Source organism: Alosa sapidissima, chromosome 3 (genome assembly GCF_018492685.1).
Source record: "Alosa sapidissima isolate fAloSap1 chromosome 3, fAloSap1.pri, whole genome shotgun sequence".
Classification (NCBI taxonomy): domain Eukaryota; kingdom Metazoa; phylum Chordata; class Actinopteri; order Clupeiformes; family Clupeidae; genus Alosa; species Alosa sapidissima.
This window is the reverse complement of record NC_055959.1, coordinates 6932365-6951323: the sequence shown is the minus strand read 5'-3', so window position 1 is coordinate 6951323 and position 18959 is coordinate 6932365. Positions and strand designations below refer to the sequence as shown.

Sequence of the window (18959 nt, the reverse complement as noted above, 5' to 3'; positions counted from 1 at the left end):
GTGTTTTCTTAGGATATTTAAAGTTGTTCTCAGAATAGAAACACAATATTAAAGAACCAAAGACTGCCAATGATCACTGAATTGCCACATCTAACATGTCACATTTCAAAGAACTTATAGAAGATATATTTGGAGCATTCCCTTGTGTATATTTTCCTGGACATGAAAAGAAAGCTCTCCTCGGTGTTAAGAAATCATTGTTTTGGACAGCCTGATGAATTTGTTGAGCAGTCATTGCGGTTTAAACTGGAGAATGCACTGACCCGGAGACTAAGGAATTGGGCCGGGCCCACATAAATTTGCATCTGCGAGCGAAAAGCAATCAATCGTGTCAATGGCCCTCTTGTCACTACGCAGGTAGAGCCCACCACCACCGCAACAACAACAACAACATCCACCACTTTCCTTTCTCCTCTCCCCATTCCCTCCCTGAAACGCACTTATTTGGTAAGATCAAGGTCACTGGCTTTCTATTTATTCTATATTAGAAGGCCATTGTCAGGGTGTCTTGGACCTTCCCAACTCCCAACTGATGCATAATGACCCGACTAGTCTTCGTGGTGGGAGAGCAAGCGCCAAACCAAATTGCCTTGTTGACACGGCTTGCGCAAACGCTTAAATTGCAGTGGACAGATAGGACACTGGTCCTTGGTGGACACAATTAGCAGTGTGGGGGCATTGCTTCCTTTTCCGAAGCCCCCAAAAGAACACTCCGTCCTTCCGCTCAGGGATGACTTATCAGGCTGTGGTGCCTGCGGGCTACTGATAAGGACAATCAAGCCAGATGTGGCACACTGGAACGTACTTCATTCATCTCCAGCGGGAGCCTTCTTCCCTCCTCCTCCTTCTCCTCTCTGTCTCTCTCCTTCTCCATCACAGCAGCTTTATCTCCTCTGCACACCCCCCCTACACACACACACACACACACACACACACCCCCTACACACACACACACACACACACACAAACTTCACCATCCCTCTGGCTCTGTCAATATTCTGCAAATATGGCCGCCGTTTGGGTATGTAACAAAAACGATCGGCATCAAAATGCAAACTGCGCGTAGAACCCCCCCCCCCCCCCCCCTCCTCCTCCCAAACCAGAGGTAATCAGAAGGGACTGTGTGTTGGTGCGAGGCAAACACAGTCATGGATCTTCATGGAGGAAGATCCTCACAAAGTGCTGATACAAAACGATGAGGAGTTAGAGTAGACGGCTGGAGGAATAACAACAGTAGACTAGACGCGTATGAGAGAAGCTAGATAGACAAAGCTATGCAACAGAGCAAGGGATAGAGAGAATGGATGGATTGAGACAAAGAGAGAGAGAGAGGAGAGAGAGAGAGAGAGAGAGAGAGGGCAAAACTGATTTCTTGAACATAGATGGACGCGCCCCTTTGTGCTGCCGTGGTGATGTGATGTCAACAATGCCTGAGCTTCTCTCTGGCAGGTGAAGATGACAACGCAAACATTATGCCCGTTCGCCTGCAGGCAAGCACACTCTTGCATCTCCCTTCAAACACACACACACCGCTCAAACATAAAGAGGAAAACAAGGGCAATGTCAACACACATCCTCAACTGCCATGTACTGCTTTCCATCAGTATGATGTTTGCTTCAGAGAGTGCTTCTTTGCCAACAATGTGCTTATGGGCAAAAAATAGAGTGATTTTTTTACGTGATTACCGTCAAATATGCCAATCAGAGCCAGAACAAAGCGACAGGTACAACAGCTAATAAACCAGAGAGCTGAGACCTCCTTGCAGCATGTAAACAAAATCAAAAAGCTAAACAAATAAGAGGGGGGGGGATCCTTTTTAACAGTGAATACTTCAATCTTCATAGGCCTCCTGCTGTGGTTTTGAAATGACCTGACATTAAAATATAAATCCAGGAACTGATCATGACATTTTAAGCATATTACCGGAGAATGGAAGCCAACCAAAACATGAATATTCCATTTATTCTTTGTCCACCATAAGGGTGCCCCCCTGTCCAGTCATGCAAGGCATGAAATTAATAACATTCAAATCAGCAGGCACGGGGCTGTGTGTGTGTGTGTGTGTGTGTGTGTGTGTGTGTGTGTGTGTGTGTGTGTGTGGGGGGGGGGGGGGGTAGGGGAGGAGGGAGTGGAGGGGAGGGGGTACCGTACATGTTCAGAGATCCTCTGTTTCAGTCCCTTGAGGCTGTTTATTCCGAAACGATATTTCACAGGGAAAAGCCAACAACAGAGCAGTCTTAATGACCAGACCGCGCCGGGGATGTGGAATTTGGGCATTCATTTGAAAATGTCCCCACCAATATGCAGGCACCTCACTGCTCATAGACATAATAAAACACACATCCATCTGCACTTCTGAGGTCTGTGAGTGTGTGTGTGTGTAATATGGAGCTCCATGTTTATCATCCTCACTCATGGGCATTACACATGCAAAGCACACACACACACACAGAAACGCATGCACGCTTTATAATATCAATATAGAAAGAAATGTGACACGATAATAATAAAAAAATTACAATCTTGGCAATCTCATTCTTTTTTGCTCATTTATTTATACAATCTAGCAGAAAGGACAGAAGAAAATAGAAGGGGTGAGTAAGAAAGCCTGGTTCTGTACAGGAGGGCTCTTTTGGTCTGGAGGAATGTATTATACACAGCAAGAGAATGGAGGAGAGGGGGGTGATGAGGGAGGATGCAGTCCAGTTACTCCCCCCCCCCCCCCACCACCACCACCACCAAACCACACCACACACCCCACCAGGCTCGCCTCTACCAGTAGTCTGCCCCAAGCCGCCACCACCACCAGCTCAAGCAGGAATGTCTGGGGGTGAGAGCAGGCCTTTAGTGGACTGAGCTTCCGCATCGGCTGAGAGAGAGGTCTGCTGTCTGTGGCTCAGGTTCTCCTCACCTACACCATTAGTTGGACTGCTCTGCAAAGATACAGCACACACACACACACACACACACACACACACACACACACACAGAGAGAGAGAGGGTGAGGTGATTTTCAACACAAAGTGTTCATGTCACGCCACATGGCTGTGTGGATGCTAGGGTGAGGATCAGGAAACCAGAACGCAGCTCCGTTGGCAGGGATCGCGGCTGCATCAGTGGATCAGATCTGTCTCGCTAACAGCAGGAAAGTGCATCCTGAGGGCTTTGCTTTTTTAAAGTGGGCTTTTACTGAGCTGAAGTGAAACCCTGCAGAGTGTAAAAGAGAGGGAGTGTGCGTTCAGCTTTTTAGCTCTATCCACTGGATGGCACTGTTAGTTCAATGACAGACACACACACCCCCCCCCCCCCCCAAAACACACACACACACACACACACACACACACAAACATAACTATTATTACCTGCACCAAGTTGAAAATCCAGCCTTAGACTTTTACATATACTAACACTACTAATGATACGACAATGCTTACATTTGGACGAGTGATTACGTCTCTCTGCATCCGATCTTCTGATTAGTGGCCACATGCATGTCATCCTCAAACCTCCGCACATCTTCGAGGGTCATAGCTACAAAACAGGACACAAATTGATTACACATCTTACCTTTATGTTTACTCTTGTATAAAACTGATAGGGCAGTGGTAGTGCAATGACTAAGGAACTGGGCTAGCAAGTGGCCAGAAGTACCAGGTGAACTGCCCCTGTAATGGGCCTATGTAAGTTGCTTGGACAAAAGTGTCAGCTACATACATAGGTAACACTTCATAATAACTACACACTACGAAGCATTTGTTTAGCATTTGTAAGCTGTTAGCTAAGGCTTTTTTAAAATTTCTAAAGCATTGCTCCAACATTAATTCTCATCAGTAAGTAATTTGTAAACACAGTTATAAATGTTTTGTTATTGGTAAAATAACCCATTTAAAATGTGTTAAACACATACATTAATGATTTGTTAGGGTGTTGATAAATGTCTGTACTGTAAGTTAAGTATATTTTGTGTCTTGTATAACTGTTTACAGATGACTTACTGATGAGAATTAATGTTAGAACAATGCTGTATAAATAACATCTGATAATTAGTTGCCACAATTAAGATCAGGTAGTTACGTACTAACGTATAGCAGCAGAGGCCAGGGCTATAATGTGACTAATCCAAGGAATAAAACTATAGTTGCAAACACCAGTGAGTGATATTTCTACAATTAAAATCTTCAATCAAATCCAGAAGATGCCAACAGCTATTCAGGCTGAACAGGTGAAGGGCTGTCAAAAAATCCTACAGCAAACCCTTAAAGGATGCCTGTGCCAACTTCCACATCCATTTGGTAACCTTCTGCACAGAATATGCTATAATGAACACCCCTCTGTCTGCAAAATAAGTCAGCTTAAGCTTTTCTGTGTGACAGTAAACCCAATCCATCTGCTTCCCTTTAAGGCAATGTGTGTGTGTGTGTGTGTGTGTGTGTGTGTGTGACAGCGTTATACTCAGTGCCTTACATCAGGATGGCAAGTGAAACGTCTGATTTTTTCCTCATCTCTCCCTCTCTTGCACTTTCTTTTGTTCACTCTCTCTCTCCCTCACACACACACACACACACAAACACACAACAGAATACTCTCAGAAACTTTCATCTGAGACTTTCTGTGTATGAGTGTGTGTGTGTGCCTAGGAGTGTCAGAATGCAAATCTGTATGTATGCCATCCGGGGAAAGACAGGGGAGCCTACCGCCATACCAGAATCTCCAATGAGAAGAAGAGGAGGAGGAGGAAGTCGGGAGGTTAAGGAAGCAGTGGAGAGAAGCAAAAACAAGGGACGGGGGGCGATCTGCCACACAGCGTTACCATTTATGAGGTCAGAGCCATTCCCCTGCCCGTGGCCCCGGAGCCAGTCGGAGGCGCCCTGACCTACATCTCCATGCCAGCCAGCGAGCGAGAGAGAGACACCGAGCCAGCAGCAGACCTCTGCCTCATGCGCCAGGGAGGGTGGAGGAGAGGCAGGAAGGTGGGGGTGAGGGTGGGAGAGGTGGAGGAGGGAGAGATAGAGGGCTTCTCCAGGCCAAGCAGTCGCATCGCCTTACGCTCATAAATATCTGTTGACAAGCTGAAAACAAGCGCAACTTTCCCATGGCTCATGTTCGCCGGCCTCCACGCCCCCCTTCACATGCAGGCATTCTCACACACTCACTGACACACACACACACACACACATACATACACAGAAAGGCATGCACTACCTTCATCACAACCCCCCACCAACTCCAACGTCACTGAAGCACTGGCCACTGTCTGCTCTGCAAAGACACGTGTGTGTCACACACCCACACTTAAACTCATGCACGCACACGCACACACACACACACACACAAACTCATGCACACGCACACGCGCACACACACACATGTTTACATTCCCACACACACTCAGTGCAGAGACTTTCTAAGGAAGACACAGCACTCAAAGAATCTCCCATAGAAATGTATACACAAATATGGCAGTCGTCTACACATATCCTGCCCCTTCAGCTGCCAAAAGTTGAATACATTGTGCCAATCATGTGTTGTGATCTCGCAGCTGGAGCGAGGTTGGTGTTGTGAAGCCTTGTGCACGCGCAGTTCTGCCTGAAATAGATGCCCGATAAGTGCCCAAAACAAGTTGCAATATGGTCATGGGAGGGACTTTATAACCCCCTTACACACACACACACACACACACAGAGAGAGAGATAGAGTTTGTGTAGCACACACAGAGAGAGAGATAGAGTCTCTCTATCTTCCCACTTCCCTCTCTCACACATACACTGAGTCTGTGGAACCCTTCACCCCCCACTCTAACTCTCTCTCTCACACACACACATTTAAACTCCCACACACACTTTGTGCCTTTTTATACTCCCCTTACACACACACACATCTTGAGTCTGTGTACCCCTTCACACCCCTCTCTAACTCTCTCTCTCTCACACACACACACACAAACAAACCCTGAGTCTGTGTACCCCTTCAGACCCCTCTCTCTCCCACACACACACACACTCTCTCTCTATCAGCCTCTTTCTTATCTTCCCCCGGCGCTGATTACAGGGCTGCTCACCCTTCTCCCATTCCACTGCTCACGCTCTGGCCTCTACATCAGGCCCACCATACATCACCCTTCTTCCAACCGAGTCAAGATGGCACCATGTAATCACAGAGTTCCGCGCGCACACACACACAAACACGCTCTCACACTCGCTCCGCCAGGCCGACGGCAGGAGACCATGACTTCCTCGGGCCCCTTCACAGAGGCACACACGAGAGAGCAAAAGTGTCGGGGGAGAGAGAGAGCGCCGGCCTCGCTTTCTTTCACAAAACGATGATCGATGTCAATGGGATGCTGGATAATGACAGAGCCGCGCACTGTTAAAAAAAAAAAAAGTGCTCGAAAAAGAGAGAGCCAGGGAGAATAGGAGACTCTGGGCACTCACACAAGGGCTAGTCAACCTCGCCCAGCCCTAAAGACAAGCCCTTACATCTCCAGGTCGTCTGGTTCATCTCAGGCCAGATCACGCTCTGCTCACACGGCGAGACGGAACAGGACGTGACCAGACGAGACAAAGCTGTTTTTATGAGGCCCTTTCATCTGTGTGTAAAGGGCGTGTTACCAACAGCTAGGAGTTTTAAAAATGTTTTGTCTTTGTAAAAATCTGAACCTTTTAAGACTGTAAAAATCATTCCACTCTGAATCCATATTGGCATTATTGGTATCTTTTCATGAAAAAAAGAAAAACCCTCAGTTTTTGTTTGAAACTGTTTGAACTTTACAAAATTGCCATTAATGCAAATTAGACTTTGACTCTACAGAATATTTTGACTAATAAAACAAATGAATGGCATTGACAAAATAATGGTACACTTCACCTAATTCTATGTTGCACTTTAGAGGCAATTACTTCCAACAAATGGTTTCTGTAGCTCAAACACTTCCGCATCCATAAGTAGTTTTGCCCACTCTTCTTGAGCAAACTGCTCAGTCTTCTTTCATTGGGTGCATGTTTGAAGGGTGCCTGCAGACTGCATGTTTCACCTTTTTCAATGGGATTTAGGTGTGGACTCATAGCAGGCCATTTAGAATAGTCCTCATTTTGTGCCTTAGCCATTCCTTGGTGCTTTTAACTATGTGTTTTGGGTCATTGTCCAAGGTTCCCAATCTAAGTCAAATGTAAAATACCATGAAAAATACTATGAATTTCCATGACTTACTATATAATGAATGCTATAATATACCGACCAATGATTTCAGAGCAGCCGCGTAGCGTTCAAGAATCTTTTACTTTTTTAGAGCGGAGATGAATAAATGGGCATTGAATAAACAAAGTTGGGCTACTCAAGCAAGCAGTAAAGCTAATAACCGGATATACACCAATTCAGTGTGGAAATATATTGTATTATTGTATTTTGACAAGTAAATTTTACACTGCTACAACAAAATTCCATGAAATTCCCTGACTTTCCAAAATTCCATGAAATTCTAGAAATTCCATGACCTGTGGGAACCCTGATTATCCTGTTGAAGGATGTGTGACCTTCGACCGAGACTGAGCTTTCTGACACTGGGTTGTACGTTTTACTCCAGGAAGTCTTCTGGTCTTGAGGTTTTATTGAGCCCTGGGTCATATGCAGAAAAGTGGCACCAAAACATAACCAAGTCTCCTCCATTTTTCAAAACCAGTATGGTGTTTTTTCTTGGACATGTTTTTTTCTCTGTGAGCATAAAGCTCCAGTTTTGTCTCATCAGTCCAAAGGACATTTCTCCAGAAGGATTGTACTCAATCAATATGCATTTTAGCCAATTCCAGTCTGGATATTTTATGTTGTTTTTACAGCAGTGAAGTCCTCCATGAGCGATGTGGCCAATGTGGTGATGAGACAGTGATGTAACTTGACAACGGAGTTCACCGTCTATGGCTCTTTATCTTCTAATTTGCACTTTCCTTCTGTTCAGTCTAGGGTACATTTTTCTTGCAGCCATATTCAGCGAGGTTGGCTGAATGGTCCCATGTACCTTAAACTGGTTAATGAAAATGTTTAACTGTGGTCACCAGAACATCACGTTGCTTGGAGATGTTCTGAAAGCCTTTACATGCTTGTCTATAATTTTCTTTCTAATCTATTCTAAACTATTTCCTTTGATTTCTCTGGTCCATGTTCATTTAAGTGCAATGATACACGAGAAAACTGTTTTGAATTTCATCACTTTTTGAGGACGCATTCTTTTAATCATTTGTAAGGGCACCAACAAATTTAGCCATGGCTGTATTCCACATCTATTTCTACTAACACAGCTACTATGCTTCACAGCATCTTACTAATCTTATCCAGTTACAAATGGAACCGCAAGGGCAAGGCCATACAGAAAGAATGGCATGACTATTACAAGTGGCCAAGAGCATGGTATGATTAAGGCTATTAAAACACTTTAGCAATACATGATCTAGCAACAGGGAGTGGACAACAGCGATGTAATGTCAAGGGCCCTATTTCCATGGCAGAGTGCTCTACACACTCACGCAGGAATATCCACTTATGAAGGAGGTCTATTTCGGTTCATGCAGAATGAAAACGTGGAGTGTGGCTTGTCACCAATAAGCTCACGTGAAGCAGAACGTCAAGAGGAAGACATGTTAATTATAGAACCCTCTTAGCCAATCACCAACAAGCAGTGAATGCCATTGTATTATGGACTTGTGCATCAGCTGATAGAAAATAGTAAACCAAGAGGTTCTGTGCACCAAGTAGGGTGTCACTGCAGGAATTGCTTGATGAAATCAACAATTCACTTGGTTTGGCACTGCTTGCATGTGTGTGTGTGTGTGTGTGTGTGTGTGTGTGTGAGCTAACCAAAATCTCATATCATGATATCATTGAGTCCAAATGCTACATAAAAAAATATTTATTTTTCGGTTCATTTATTCATTTATTTTTGGTTGCTATGTTGATATCACTAATGGCATGTATTGATATTTGCACAGTTCTAACTTCATTACTGACATTATTAGGTGGTATAATTTAGTCACTGTATGGTTCAGAATAACCACAGCGTTAGCTACACCCAAGCTTGAAAAACTTCTACTGCGGAAGTAGCTTACACTCTGATATTTAATGCCAACAGAGACAAAATCATTCCACATAAATGATAGGCAGGGACGTGCACAGACATTTTGAGGGGCGATTGCTCTTTCCTGAAAAAAGGGCACCCCACCCCCCTTTTTTTGTGAGTTAATAAAAATAAAAAAATACATATGGACATTTTCATTACAGTAAGATTTAGGTGTTTGCTATCTTTTTGAGTTTGCTTTCTTTTTGACATTTTGGTTTGGACATTGTTCAGAGCTTAAAGCAAAGACAAAGTCTGTACCAAATAAGATTAAGACATTTTTGAAGATTGCTGGCCTATATCCAGCCCATTTTCAGAACTCATGCCTGAGCCCTGATACATTAGCCTACTTATTATGTGTGCATTGATAGCTTACTCTTAAAAGCTAACAAATTTAGGCTCTCTTCCATTTGTAATAGCATACTCAGATAATGATTTACATATTCATATGCACTGTTAGTAATAGCAGCCTTGGCCTACCACAGACCAGCCCAGGAGCCTTTTAGAGCCCATGTTAATTGTCTTTGTTGGACCAAACCAAAAATAAACTTGATTGAGACAAACAATATTATTAAATTCATTATTAATTTCAATTCCTGAAAATAATTTTTATTTTTTTTGAGGGTAGTTGCCCAGGCAACTTTATCCCTGCCCTGTGCAGGTACCTGATGATAGGTCTACTGCAGCCCAACTCCAGGACAAGATTAAAAGCACATATGCATTGCACTGTGCATAAGACAGGTTTACGTGCCATACAAAAGTGACATATTTGCAAAATGCACCGCCTGGACTGAAATAAAAGGCATTTCCACAACAAAGAAGTTTCATTGGGTGCATATTTTTAGAGAACTTATAACTCAACGTGCCAACTCATGCCATGCTACACTCTCAAATCAATGAATCATTAACTTTGCCATGTGTTTGTAAATGTTTGTGTGTAAGTAGTGTGTGTGTGTGTGTGTGTTAGAGTGTGTGTGTGTGCCTGTGTGTAAGTTCACCCTCTGAATCACCCAGTTTGACGCAAGCCCATGCAGTGTCGAGGACGGACAGAGCAGCAGCAGGAGGCCCAGTGAATCACAGCGCCACTTACAGGCGTTTCCAAACGCACAGAAAGATAAAGCAGCAGTGACGAGACAGGCACAGTCCCTCCCCCTGCCTGCCCTGAGCCACCCATCAGGAGGGGATATAAGAGTGCGTCCTCCAAATCCACCATCCCAGTCATGAGGAAAATGAAGAGTTCAGATGCAAAGCCCTCTAAATCTGTCTGACGACTTTTCTTTTTTTTTTTTTTTTTTTTTTTTTTTTTTAAATCAGGCTCCTATTGTTTTTTTCCTACAAATCGATATTTCAGACCAGGAAGAAAGTGGTATTTACACTTTAAATGAAACTAAATTATTTGATCAGCGTATACTATGTGTGGAGAGCATTCACTCGCCATCATTATTTCATTTTTGACGGAGGTGGCGTTTAGAGGCTCTTGCATCTGAACTCTTCAAATAGTCTTTACCCATAACCCCTTTCTTTTCCTCTCTCAAGTGGCAGAACAAAACAAATGTTTGGTTTTTTTGCTTTCCATCACCTACTTTTCCACAGCACAATATTAAATAAAACAAAAGAGAAAAAAAGGTAATAAAAAAGCTTCTTCTGCACTATGATGATTTAAAACACTAAAAACGTCAACCCTACTTGCACTGTGAGAAATCAAAGGAGGACAGCATCACCATCACAATCCACTTTATACTTTTTAACTGGGTTTTATTTAGACAGCAATATGGAGACTTTCAGTTTCAGAGGGAACCATGACATGATTTTGGCACATCCGTGATTCAACAGTCAGTGAGAACCCGTGGGAAAAGCATAGATGGTGCAGTAATACCATAACAAAGGTTAGCACGTTTGACGTTTCTCCTTTCTCTGTCTGAGTAGCACTTATCTTAAAAAGCAAGGCCCTCTTAAAACCACCCAGTAGAGTAGACAATCACTTCCTCATTAACAATGCATTACCCAGCGCTAGGCTTGTGGTCCGCAGTAGAGCACAGAGGGTTCATGCAGGCACCACACAGAAGATAGTTTGACGTTCCTCACTTATCAAATGCTGCAAATACGCACTTCCAGGTTTAATATCATAGAACAAGGATGAAACCCTTTACCAAGTATACACACCCCAACACCTGAATTTGCCCTTCACTCATGTGAAAGCAGGAACATGTGAAGCTGCCTTTTAGCCCCACAGATTTTAAAAGGACAACAAACACAATGTGTTCACGTGTCATAGTTCACGTGTTTGAGACGGTTCCAAAATGTTCATAACTGAATACACGCACACAATTCCTTGCCATGAATATGTAATGTAGTCTAGAAACTGTAGTTTCAATATTGATACCAACCTTTAAATTTCCTCCAAGGGAAGAGTCTATGTCCAGAAACTGCAATTTACCTCATTCTAAAAACAGCGAACGCATTCAAATTTCAAATTTGATACACAGGCCACTTTGAGGCTTCCATTCATTTTGATGAATGGGAATAAAATCATCTTTATTCTCCCGCTGTATTATTATAATCATAATGCATACTGTTTTAGCTATGAACGTAATTGTGGCAACTGCGCAGGAAGATTTGAAAAACAGCTCATCTAGCGTCATGATTGTTTCAGGCGGCCCCACACCTGTGTGGTTTTCAGGGACCATAAAAGCTGTGATGAGACATTCAGAGGTGTTAGTCATTCAAAAAGGGCTTACTTACAGTACCACTCATCCACCCAGGCAAACGCCTGCCGGTGTCCAACCAACAACACGTCCCTAATTACCTGAGCGAGAGAGAGAGAGAGAGAGAGAGAGAGAGAGAGAGTGAGAGAGAAAGAGAGGGTGAGTGAGAGAGCGCAAAAGAGTGAGAGAGAGAGAGGGAATGAAAGAGTGGGAGAGGAATGATGACCTTGAGTTAAAACCATTTTCATTCGCAAAACTCCCGAGCACAAAAGGACAGGAGTTACAATGCACAGGCTATTATGACTCTATTGAAATGGGCAGGCATTAGAGAGGAGATCAAAAGTAGCCAGACATGAAGGCCGAGGTGAGGGGTGAATGTGGGACTGTGACTCTTTTATTTAAAAAAAAAAAAGAAAAAAACACACAGGCTTTTGGGAGGTTCTGACTGTAAGGTGTTACTGGGACCTACTCAGGTCATCACAGGCCAAAAAGGAGGTAAAATTGGGTGTGAATGCTAATCTGTAAACTCCATCTTAGGATGTGCTGAGGTCAGAACACCTCTTAAAGGCCTGCCAATCAGCATTAAAACAGTAGTAACGCAGGGATCATGTGGTGACAGATCCACAAAACAGTCAGGCACAATACCCAGACAACAGACAAAAAACACTGAAATAAGTAAATAAATAAACAGTAAATGAGAAAGCGAAATACAAAACCAGATAAATAGAAATAAATGTGCATTATACACTCACACATTCAATGCACACACATACAAACAAATCCACAGATGCAACCATCCATGGATCAAGTGACAGAGACACACGCACACACACACACACACACAAAACAAAACAAAACCCTGCCCCCCCACTCTCACACAAACAGTCATAAATAAGCGGTGCCATCCAGCAAGTGGTGGCATGGAGGACAGCCGGCTCCCGGGAGATATTTAACAGCAGAACAGAGCCCTCGAGTGCGGGGGGAGATTAAGAGGCGGGCTTTTTACGACCCGACCAGTGCGGAAAATATAGTGGAAACCTGCCGCGCTTTCATATCGCCGCTGCAATAAGCAGCCTGGTTTAAAAACAAGTGTATGTCAGTGTTCTGCTTGAGCTCTTTTCTCCTCCCGTAGTCCTCCAATGGGGTTGGGGGGAGGGGAGGGGTGCGTGGTGTGTTGATGATAGAATGATATTTGGGTCAGGTCTTGAGTCTAGGCATAGTGAAATACTCGTGATTCGACTAGTAGCACGGCACAAGAAAGGTCATGGATTCAATTCCCATGGCTCAAGGGGCATGTCGTCGGTGTCCGGATAGAATATGGGTCAGGATTTAAAGGCGCTAGTATGGAACTGTAACACAACCTGTAGCTAAGCAGGTAGACATTCGGGGACAGACAGGAGTCAACTACTCAAAAAACTGAACTACACTGGCTCCCTGTTTCCTATAGAATTGATTTTAAGGTTATGTTAATTACTTACAAAGCTCTGAATGGCATAGCACCTTCATACATCTCTGAGCTTTTAATATCTTATCAACCACAAAGGAAACTTAGATCATCCAATTCTAATCTTTTAATTGTACCCAAAGTGCTCCACAAGCAAAGTGGAGAAGAAGGTTTCTTCCTGGAATATGGGAGTTTTTCCGTGCCAGTTGCCATATGGCGTGCTTGTGGGGGGTAAAGGGTTAAGGCTGCCAGTCTTATGACATGTTGTTTTCTATATGTTGCTGATTGGATCATAAACGGCCACAGCAATGAAGAAAAGTAAAAGTGATTGATAATGACTGACTGACTATTATCGTGTTACATGCTTCAAATGTAAAGCACTTTGAGCTGCATTCTGTGTATGAAAGGTGCTATACAAAGCAAGCTTATTATTATTATTATTATTATTATTATTATTATTATCCTGTGTTTCTACTGTAATTGCTTCAGCAAATGTCAGATGAAAGCAACTATGACTAGGCTGCACCAACAAGGATTCATCTTTAACCTAGATTAAAATCAAGGTTCATCTTTAAATCCCGCAGTATAAATGTTCTTTTTTTTTTTTGACAACCCCTTTTGTGCTTTGCTTGGAATGCAGGCATCACAAGGCCATCTGGTAGGGACATCCCTACCATGCCTATCTGAGGACCGCTCTCTCCAGCTCTCAAACGCCAGTGGAGAGACAGTACAGCACACTGCAGCAAGAGGCCTCATCGGCAGAGAGTGTTTGGAGGGGAGAAAGGAACGTCTCCTTGGCTTGCGAGCGAACAAAGCCAGAGGCCCAATCTCGACATTAGGTCATTGCTGCAGTGTCAGTGTTGTACAACGTTGGGCAGAGACTTGGAGTGAAGAGGGATGAAGAGCATTCCCATGAGGGCACAGAGGTCGAGCTGCAGGAGTAGACTGCGCGTACTGCTGCCACTGCTTAGAGACAGGCTGTTTGGAAAACCTTCACTGAGAACTATTCCGCTGCATAATGTGTAGGAAGTAAAATTGAAAGAGGAATACTGTACGTTTAATAAATCTAATGTACATAACTCAACAATTGGATTTTAAAGTAAAAAAACAAGGATTTCATGACATCTTGAACTTAACTGTTTCTTTAGTAATTGTAATAGTTCAATCTATTGCTGTGATGTACAATGTTAATTTTACTGAATTTTCTTTTGTCAGAGTTTTCATCTATAAATAACAACTAATTACAGTCACTATTATTACTCACAGTTGCCTTGGTTTCTTCCTTTATGTAATAAAATTTGCTCTATTTAAATTCCACAGAACCAATTACTGTTCAAAGAAAACATTTTTTGTAATTTAATTACTCGTCATCCTATTAAAATACCTATAAACAGATCAGTTAAAATTTAAGTTAAATTGCAAAATAGTTCATTCCCAGCAGTTGTTCTATTTACACTAAACTTCAGTGAGAATAATAAGCTATTGTTTTTAACTCATCATTGGCATATCTTTTTTGAAATTGCAGTAGTTCCTTTTGCAGAGAAAAGCACCTCTGCCTGGGATGGCACGTTTAAACTTTCCCAGAAGGCTTTTAAGCTGTTTGTGACCCCCGCCCCCAGTCCTATTGAAACTTGTACTGAACCTATGGCTCGTCCTTTTTTTAATCACCTGTTATTTTGTCCTCAATGATGTTTGTTTGCAGATTTTTCCATTGGCTATAATATTGTTTTCATTACTTGGAAACAAGTAGACTTTTCTAAATATTTAGAATGTCTTCTTTGGCTGCACTAGTTACTTTTAACATCATTTGGTTTACGCCAGTTTTCTTTCTCAAAAAGGAAGAAAATAAATCAGCGACTGGTCTCAAGACAGTAACATTGCCGCTGTGCATTCATTTACACTGGCCAATATGCCCCAGCACATCTATCTATTAACAACAGGAACGTCTGTCTGTCTGTAAGTAAGTGTGTTGGCGAGTGTATGCGTTATGCATAATATAATAATATTCTATATTCATTCTATATTCATTATTAAATGCTTAGCGGGAATTAAAGCAGGCCTTAGCTATGGGCATGTAATTGGGTTTTCTACAGTAATAGCATGTTTTGAATGGGCACTGCACTAGTCACAGAAAATCATGTAATCCAGACAATCTCTGAGAAAATAAATAAATAAATTATTAAAAAAAATCACCCAACCCAAAACTAATTGCAACAGAAATTATTTTGTTGTATTCAGTTCATGAAACCTTCCCATATCACATACCAAAAGTCCATTAAAATCCAAGTGGTGGAACATAGTAAAAATTTGAATTATTGTGTGTCAATGGCCAAAAGCTGCACCTTTGGCAGTTTTACTAAACTTTCATAGTACAGGGGATACAGCGGGGAAAATAAATATTGAACACGTCAACATTTTTTTGAGTAAGTATACTTCTAGTGAGGCTATTTGCATGAAATTTTCACACATACAAAAAAATCCAAAACACTAATGTTCATAAGTAGAGTTATGAGTAAAAAAGTGGAATGCCACAGGAAAAAAGTATTGAACACGCCTACTGAAATTTCTTAAATACTTTGTGGAAAACCCTTTATTTGTAATGAGAGCTTCAAGGCATTTCCTCTATGACGAAACTAATCAGTCGCAGTATTCAGGTGTGATTTTGGCCCATTCTTTTAAACAGATAGACTTTTAATATTGAAGATTCCAGGGGTCCCTCTTGTAAATCCTGATCTTTAGGTAACTTCCAAAACTGTTCAATTGGATTTGACTTACAAGGGCCTGAATTTCCTTTCTCTGAAACCAATTGAGAGTTTCCTTTGCTGAATGCTTTGGATCATTGTCCTGCTGGAAGGTCTAGCCATGTCTCATCCTCATTGTTCTGGTGGATGGCAAGATTCTCCCAGAAAAAATGTCTCCATTCATCATTTCTTCAACTGTATGAATTCTGCCAGTACCATGAGATGAAAAACAGCCCCACACCGTGATGCCTCCACCTCCAAACTTCACTGTTGGTACGGTATTTTTAGGGTGATGCACAGTGCCATTTCTCCTCCAAATATGGTGTGTAGGATGACATCCAAAGAGTTAAATTTTGCTCTCACCTGACCAGAATACATTCTCTTAGTATTTCATAGGCTTGTCCAAATGTTGTGTACCAAACTTTCAATGAGCTTCGACATGTTTTTCTTCAGTAATAGAGTCATGTGGGGTGAGCATGCATAGAGGCCATGGCGGCGGAGTGCATTAGCTATGATTTTCTCTGTAACAATTGAACCTGCTGCCTCCCAGTCTTTCTGGAGTGGTCCTTGGCTCTTAGGCTACACTTCTGACTATCCTTCTGACTTCCTGGTCAGAAATCTTGTGAGATCCTGTGCATGGCCGATTGATGATGCAGTGATGTTCCTTCCACTTGCAGATAACGGCTCCAATACTGCTTACTGGATGATTCTGAAGTTTTGAAATGCATCTGTAACCAGTTCCATTGATATGTCTTGCAACAATAATGTTGCAAAGGTCTTGGAAGAGCTCTTTGCTTTTACCCATCATGACATGTTTCTTGTGTGACAACTTGGTAACGAAAAACCTTTTTATAGCTCATCAATATGTACTAACCCAGCTTACATTAATTTGCACAGATAGGAGAGATAATTACTCTCTAACTATATATAGATTCTAGCTCGTTCCTTGCCATCCCTTGCCTTTTTGTACTGTTTTTTCTTAGTGTGTTCAATACTTTTTCCCTGTGCCATTACACTTTTTTACTCATAACTCTACTTAGGGACTTTAATGTTTGGATTTTTTAATATGTGTGGATTACCTAAGTTAATACTAATGTCTGTAGAAAATGTCATGCGAATAGCCCCTCTGGAAGCATACTTACTGAAAAAAATGTTGACGTGTTAAATACTTATTTTCTCCGCTGTATGTGAAATTTAGGTCAAATTCTTTCATAAAGGCATGAAACTTGGTGAACTTGTACAGTTTGGAGCCCTGAACATTTTCAGATATAAAACCATTGTCAAAAAACCCTAATGGTCGCCGTGGCAACCATTAAATGTTCCACTATCACTGAATTAAACCTATATTTGTCATTATATCTCCTGAACCAAACATGGTATAACATGGCAGTATTTATGATACATGTATTACATATTTCAAATACAAAATAGTATTTTCATATATTTGTAATTTGTATTTGACTGGGTTGAAGAAAATGGCTTTTGTATCAAAATATTTTATAGGTGTGTATTTTTGTAGTTTAAAAAATATTGTATATCGAAATATTTTTTGTAGGCCTAAAATCAATACTTTTGGTGATGTCATCAAGTGCAAAACAATGAATGTAGCCTCTGACTGATGCTGACTTAGTAATCTGCCCACACTTGTGATAATAATATTGAGATTCAGGAAGATGATCCAGTGCAAGATTAGGCAGGTCAATTTAGGGTTCAACGTCAAAAAAATGTATACAAAAGTTTTTTTTAATGGATTCTGGTACTGTTGGACATGCTAAATAACATACTAAAAATCTAGTACAATCTGACCATTAGAAGGAGGACATTTTCAAGATGGCCACCAAAATGGCTGCCAAGAGGTTAGAATGGCTAACCTCTATACGCAACGCGACAAAGGGTGTGGCAATTAACGACCTAAAGAGGAGTCCAGCGCATTATCTAGAAATCGCCATCATACACTACCTAAAATGCATTACGCCACTTACCAAGAGAAACCCGGTCAAAAATCCATGGTGAGTTGTTTATATGTTACTTTAAGAGTGCATTATCAACAGTCATATGGGTGGGTGCACAACTACACCCTGCTTCTCTCATCCACATGAACACGCACCAGCGCACATCCATACAAAACATTACAAATTACACGATTACAATGGGAAACTTTATATATATATATATATATATATATATATATATATATATATATAAAATTATAATGTTGAGGAGTCAAGGGAACATACCTTATGGGTGAATTGTTCTACCCGGGTCTGCAGGCCCCACACTTCAAACTGGACTCTCACCAGCTTGTAGGAACACATAATAGGGGAGCAGGTCTGTCTCCAGTCCTCCTGGAGTGGCCCTCGGTCAGTCTTCACTGAAGAGAAGCACCTCAAGTCCTTCAAGCGGAGTGGACGAAGGAGAAGAGGAGAGCAGAGGTTAACAATCACTGGGACTGAAGCACATCCAGAGCTGGGAGGCCTGAAGTATCCGAGGTATCAAAAAATCACTATCATCCTCATCCACAATCAAGACTGTGAAAACACAGACTGCATAGATCACACAGAATATATTATTAGAGTAGGGATGATGGAGTTTAAAGCATGGCAACGTTGCTGCTAGTCATAGCATGTTAATGTGGCTGAACCACTGTGTAGGAACGATCTCTCTCAATGTGAGCTTCTAGGTCCTCTATTACAATTCTAGTTGGATTCGGTGACAGATGTGATTGTTGTTCACATACGGCTGAGTCTGTTACATGTTCACGTGTTCAAGTATGCCGATTGTAATTCTTCCCTTCACACTTTTCCCTTACAGCTTCTAAGCCTCAAATCCTCTGCAGACACCTGAACACATCATGCGAGACCGCGCAGGCTGATCCACTCCAGAGATTTATAGCCATCATTTTAGCAACACCACCACCACGCTTACCTTACTGGTCTCATAGGGACCCAGGAGTGATGGGGATGGGGGG

General features: G+C 42.1%; 1 protein-coding gene across 2 annotated transcripts in view; it reads right to left on the bottom strand.

Annotated features, from left to right (window-relative positions):
* Nucleotides 1-2536: 2536 nt before the first annotated feature.
* The window catches only part of LOC121705913 (cytoplasmic phosphatidylinositol transfer protein 1-like), a 29957-nt gene continuing 13534 nt past the window's right edge, over nucleotides 2537-18959 (bottom strand). Inside the window, exons 8-11 of one of the 2 annotated variants that reach the window (XM_042087241.1) lie at nucleotides 18229-18384; nucleotides 11844-11907; nucleotides 3436-3532; nucleotides 2537-2934 (exon numbers count right to left, since the gene is read on the bottom strand). In XM_042087241.1, coding sequence (XP_041943175.1) covers nucleotides 3450-3532; nucleotides 11844-11907; nucleotides 18229-18384 — 303 coding nt within the window. In that variant the 3' untranslated portion in view covers nucleotides 2537-2934; nucleotides 3436-3449. The remainder of the gene's footprint in view (nucleotides 2935-3435; nucleotides 3533-11843; nucleotides 11908-18228; nucleotides 18385-18959) is intronic. The other variant, XM_042087242.1, reaches the window with a different exon arrangement.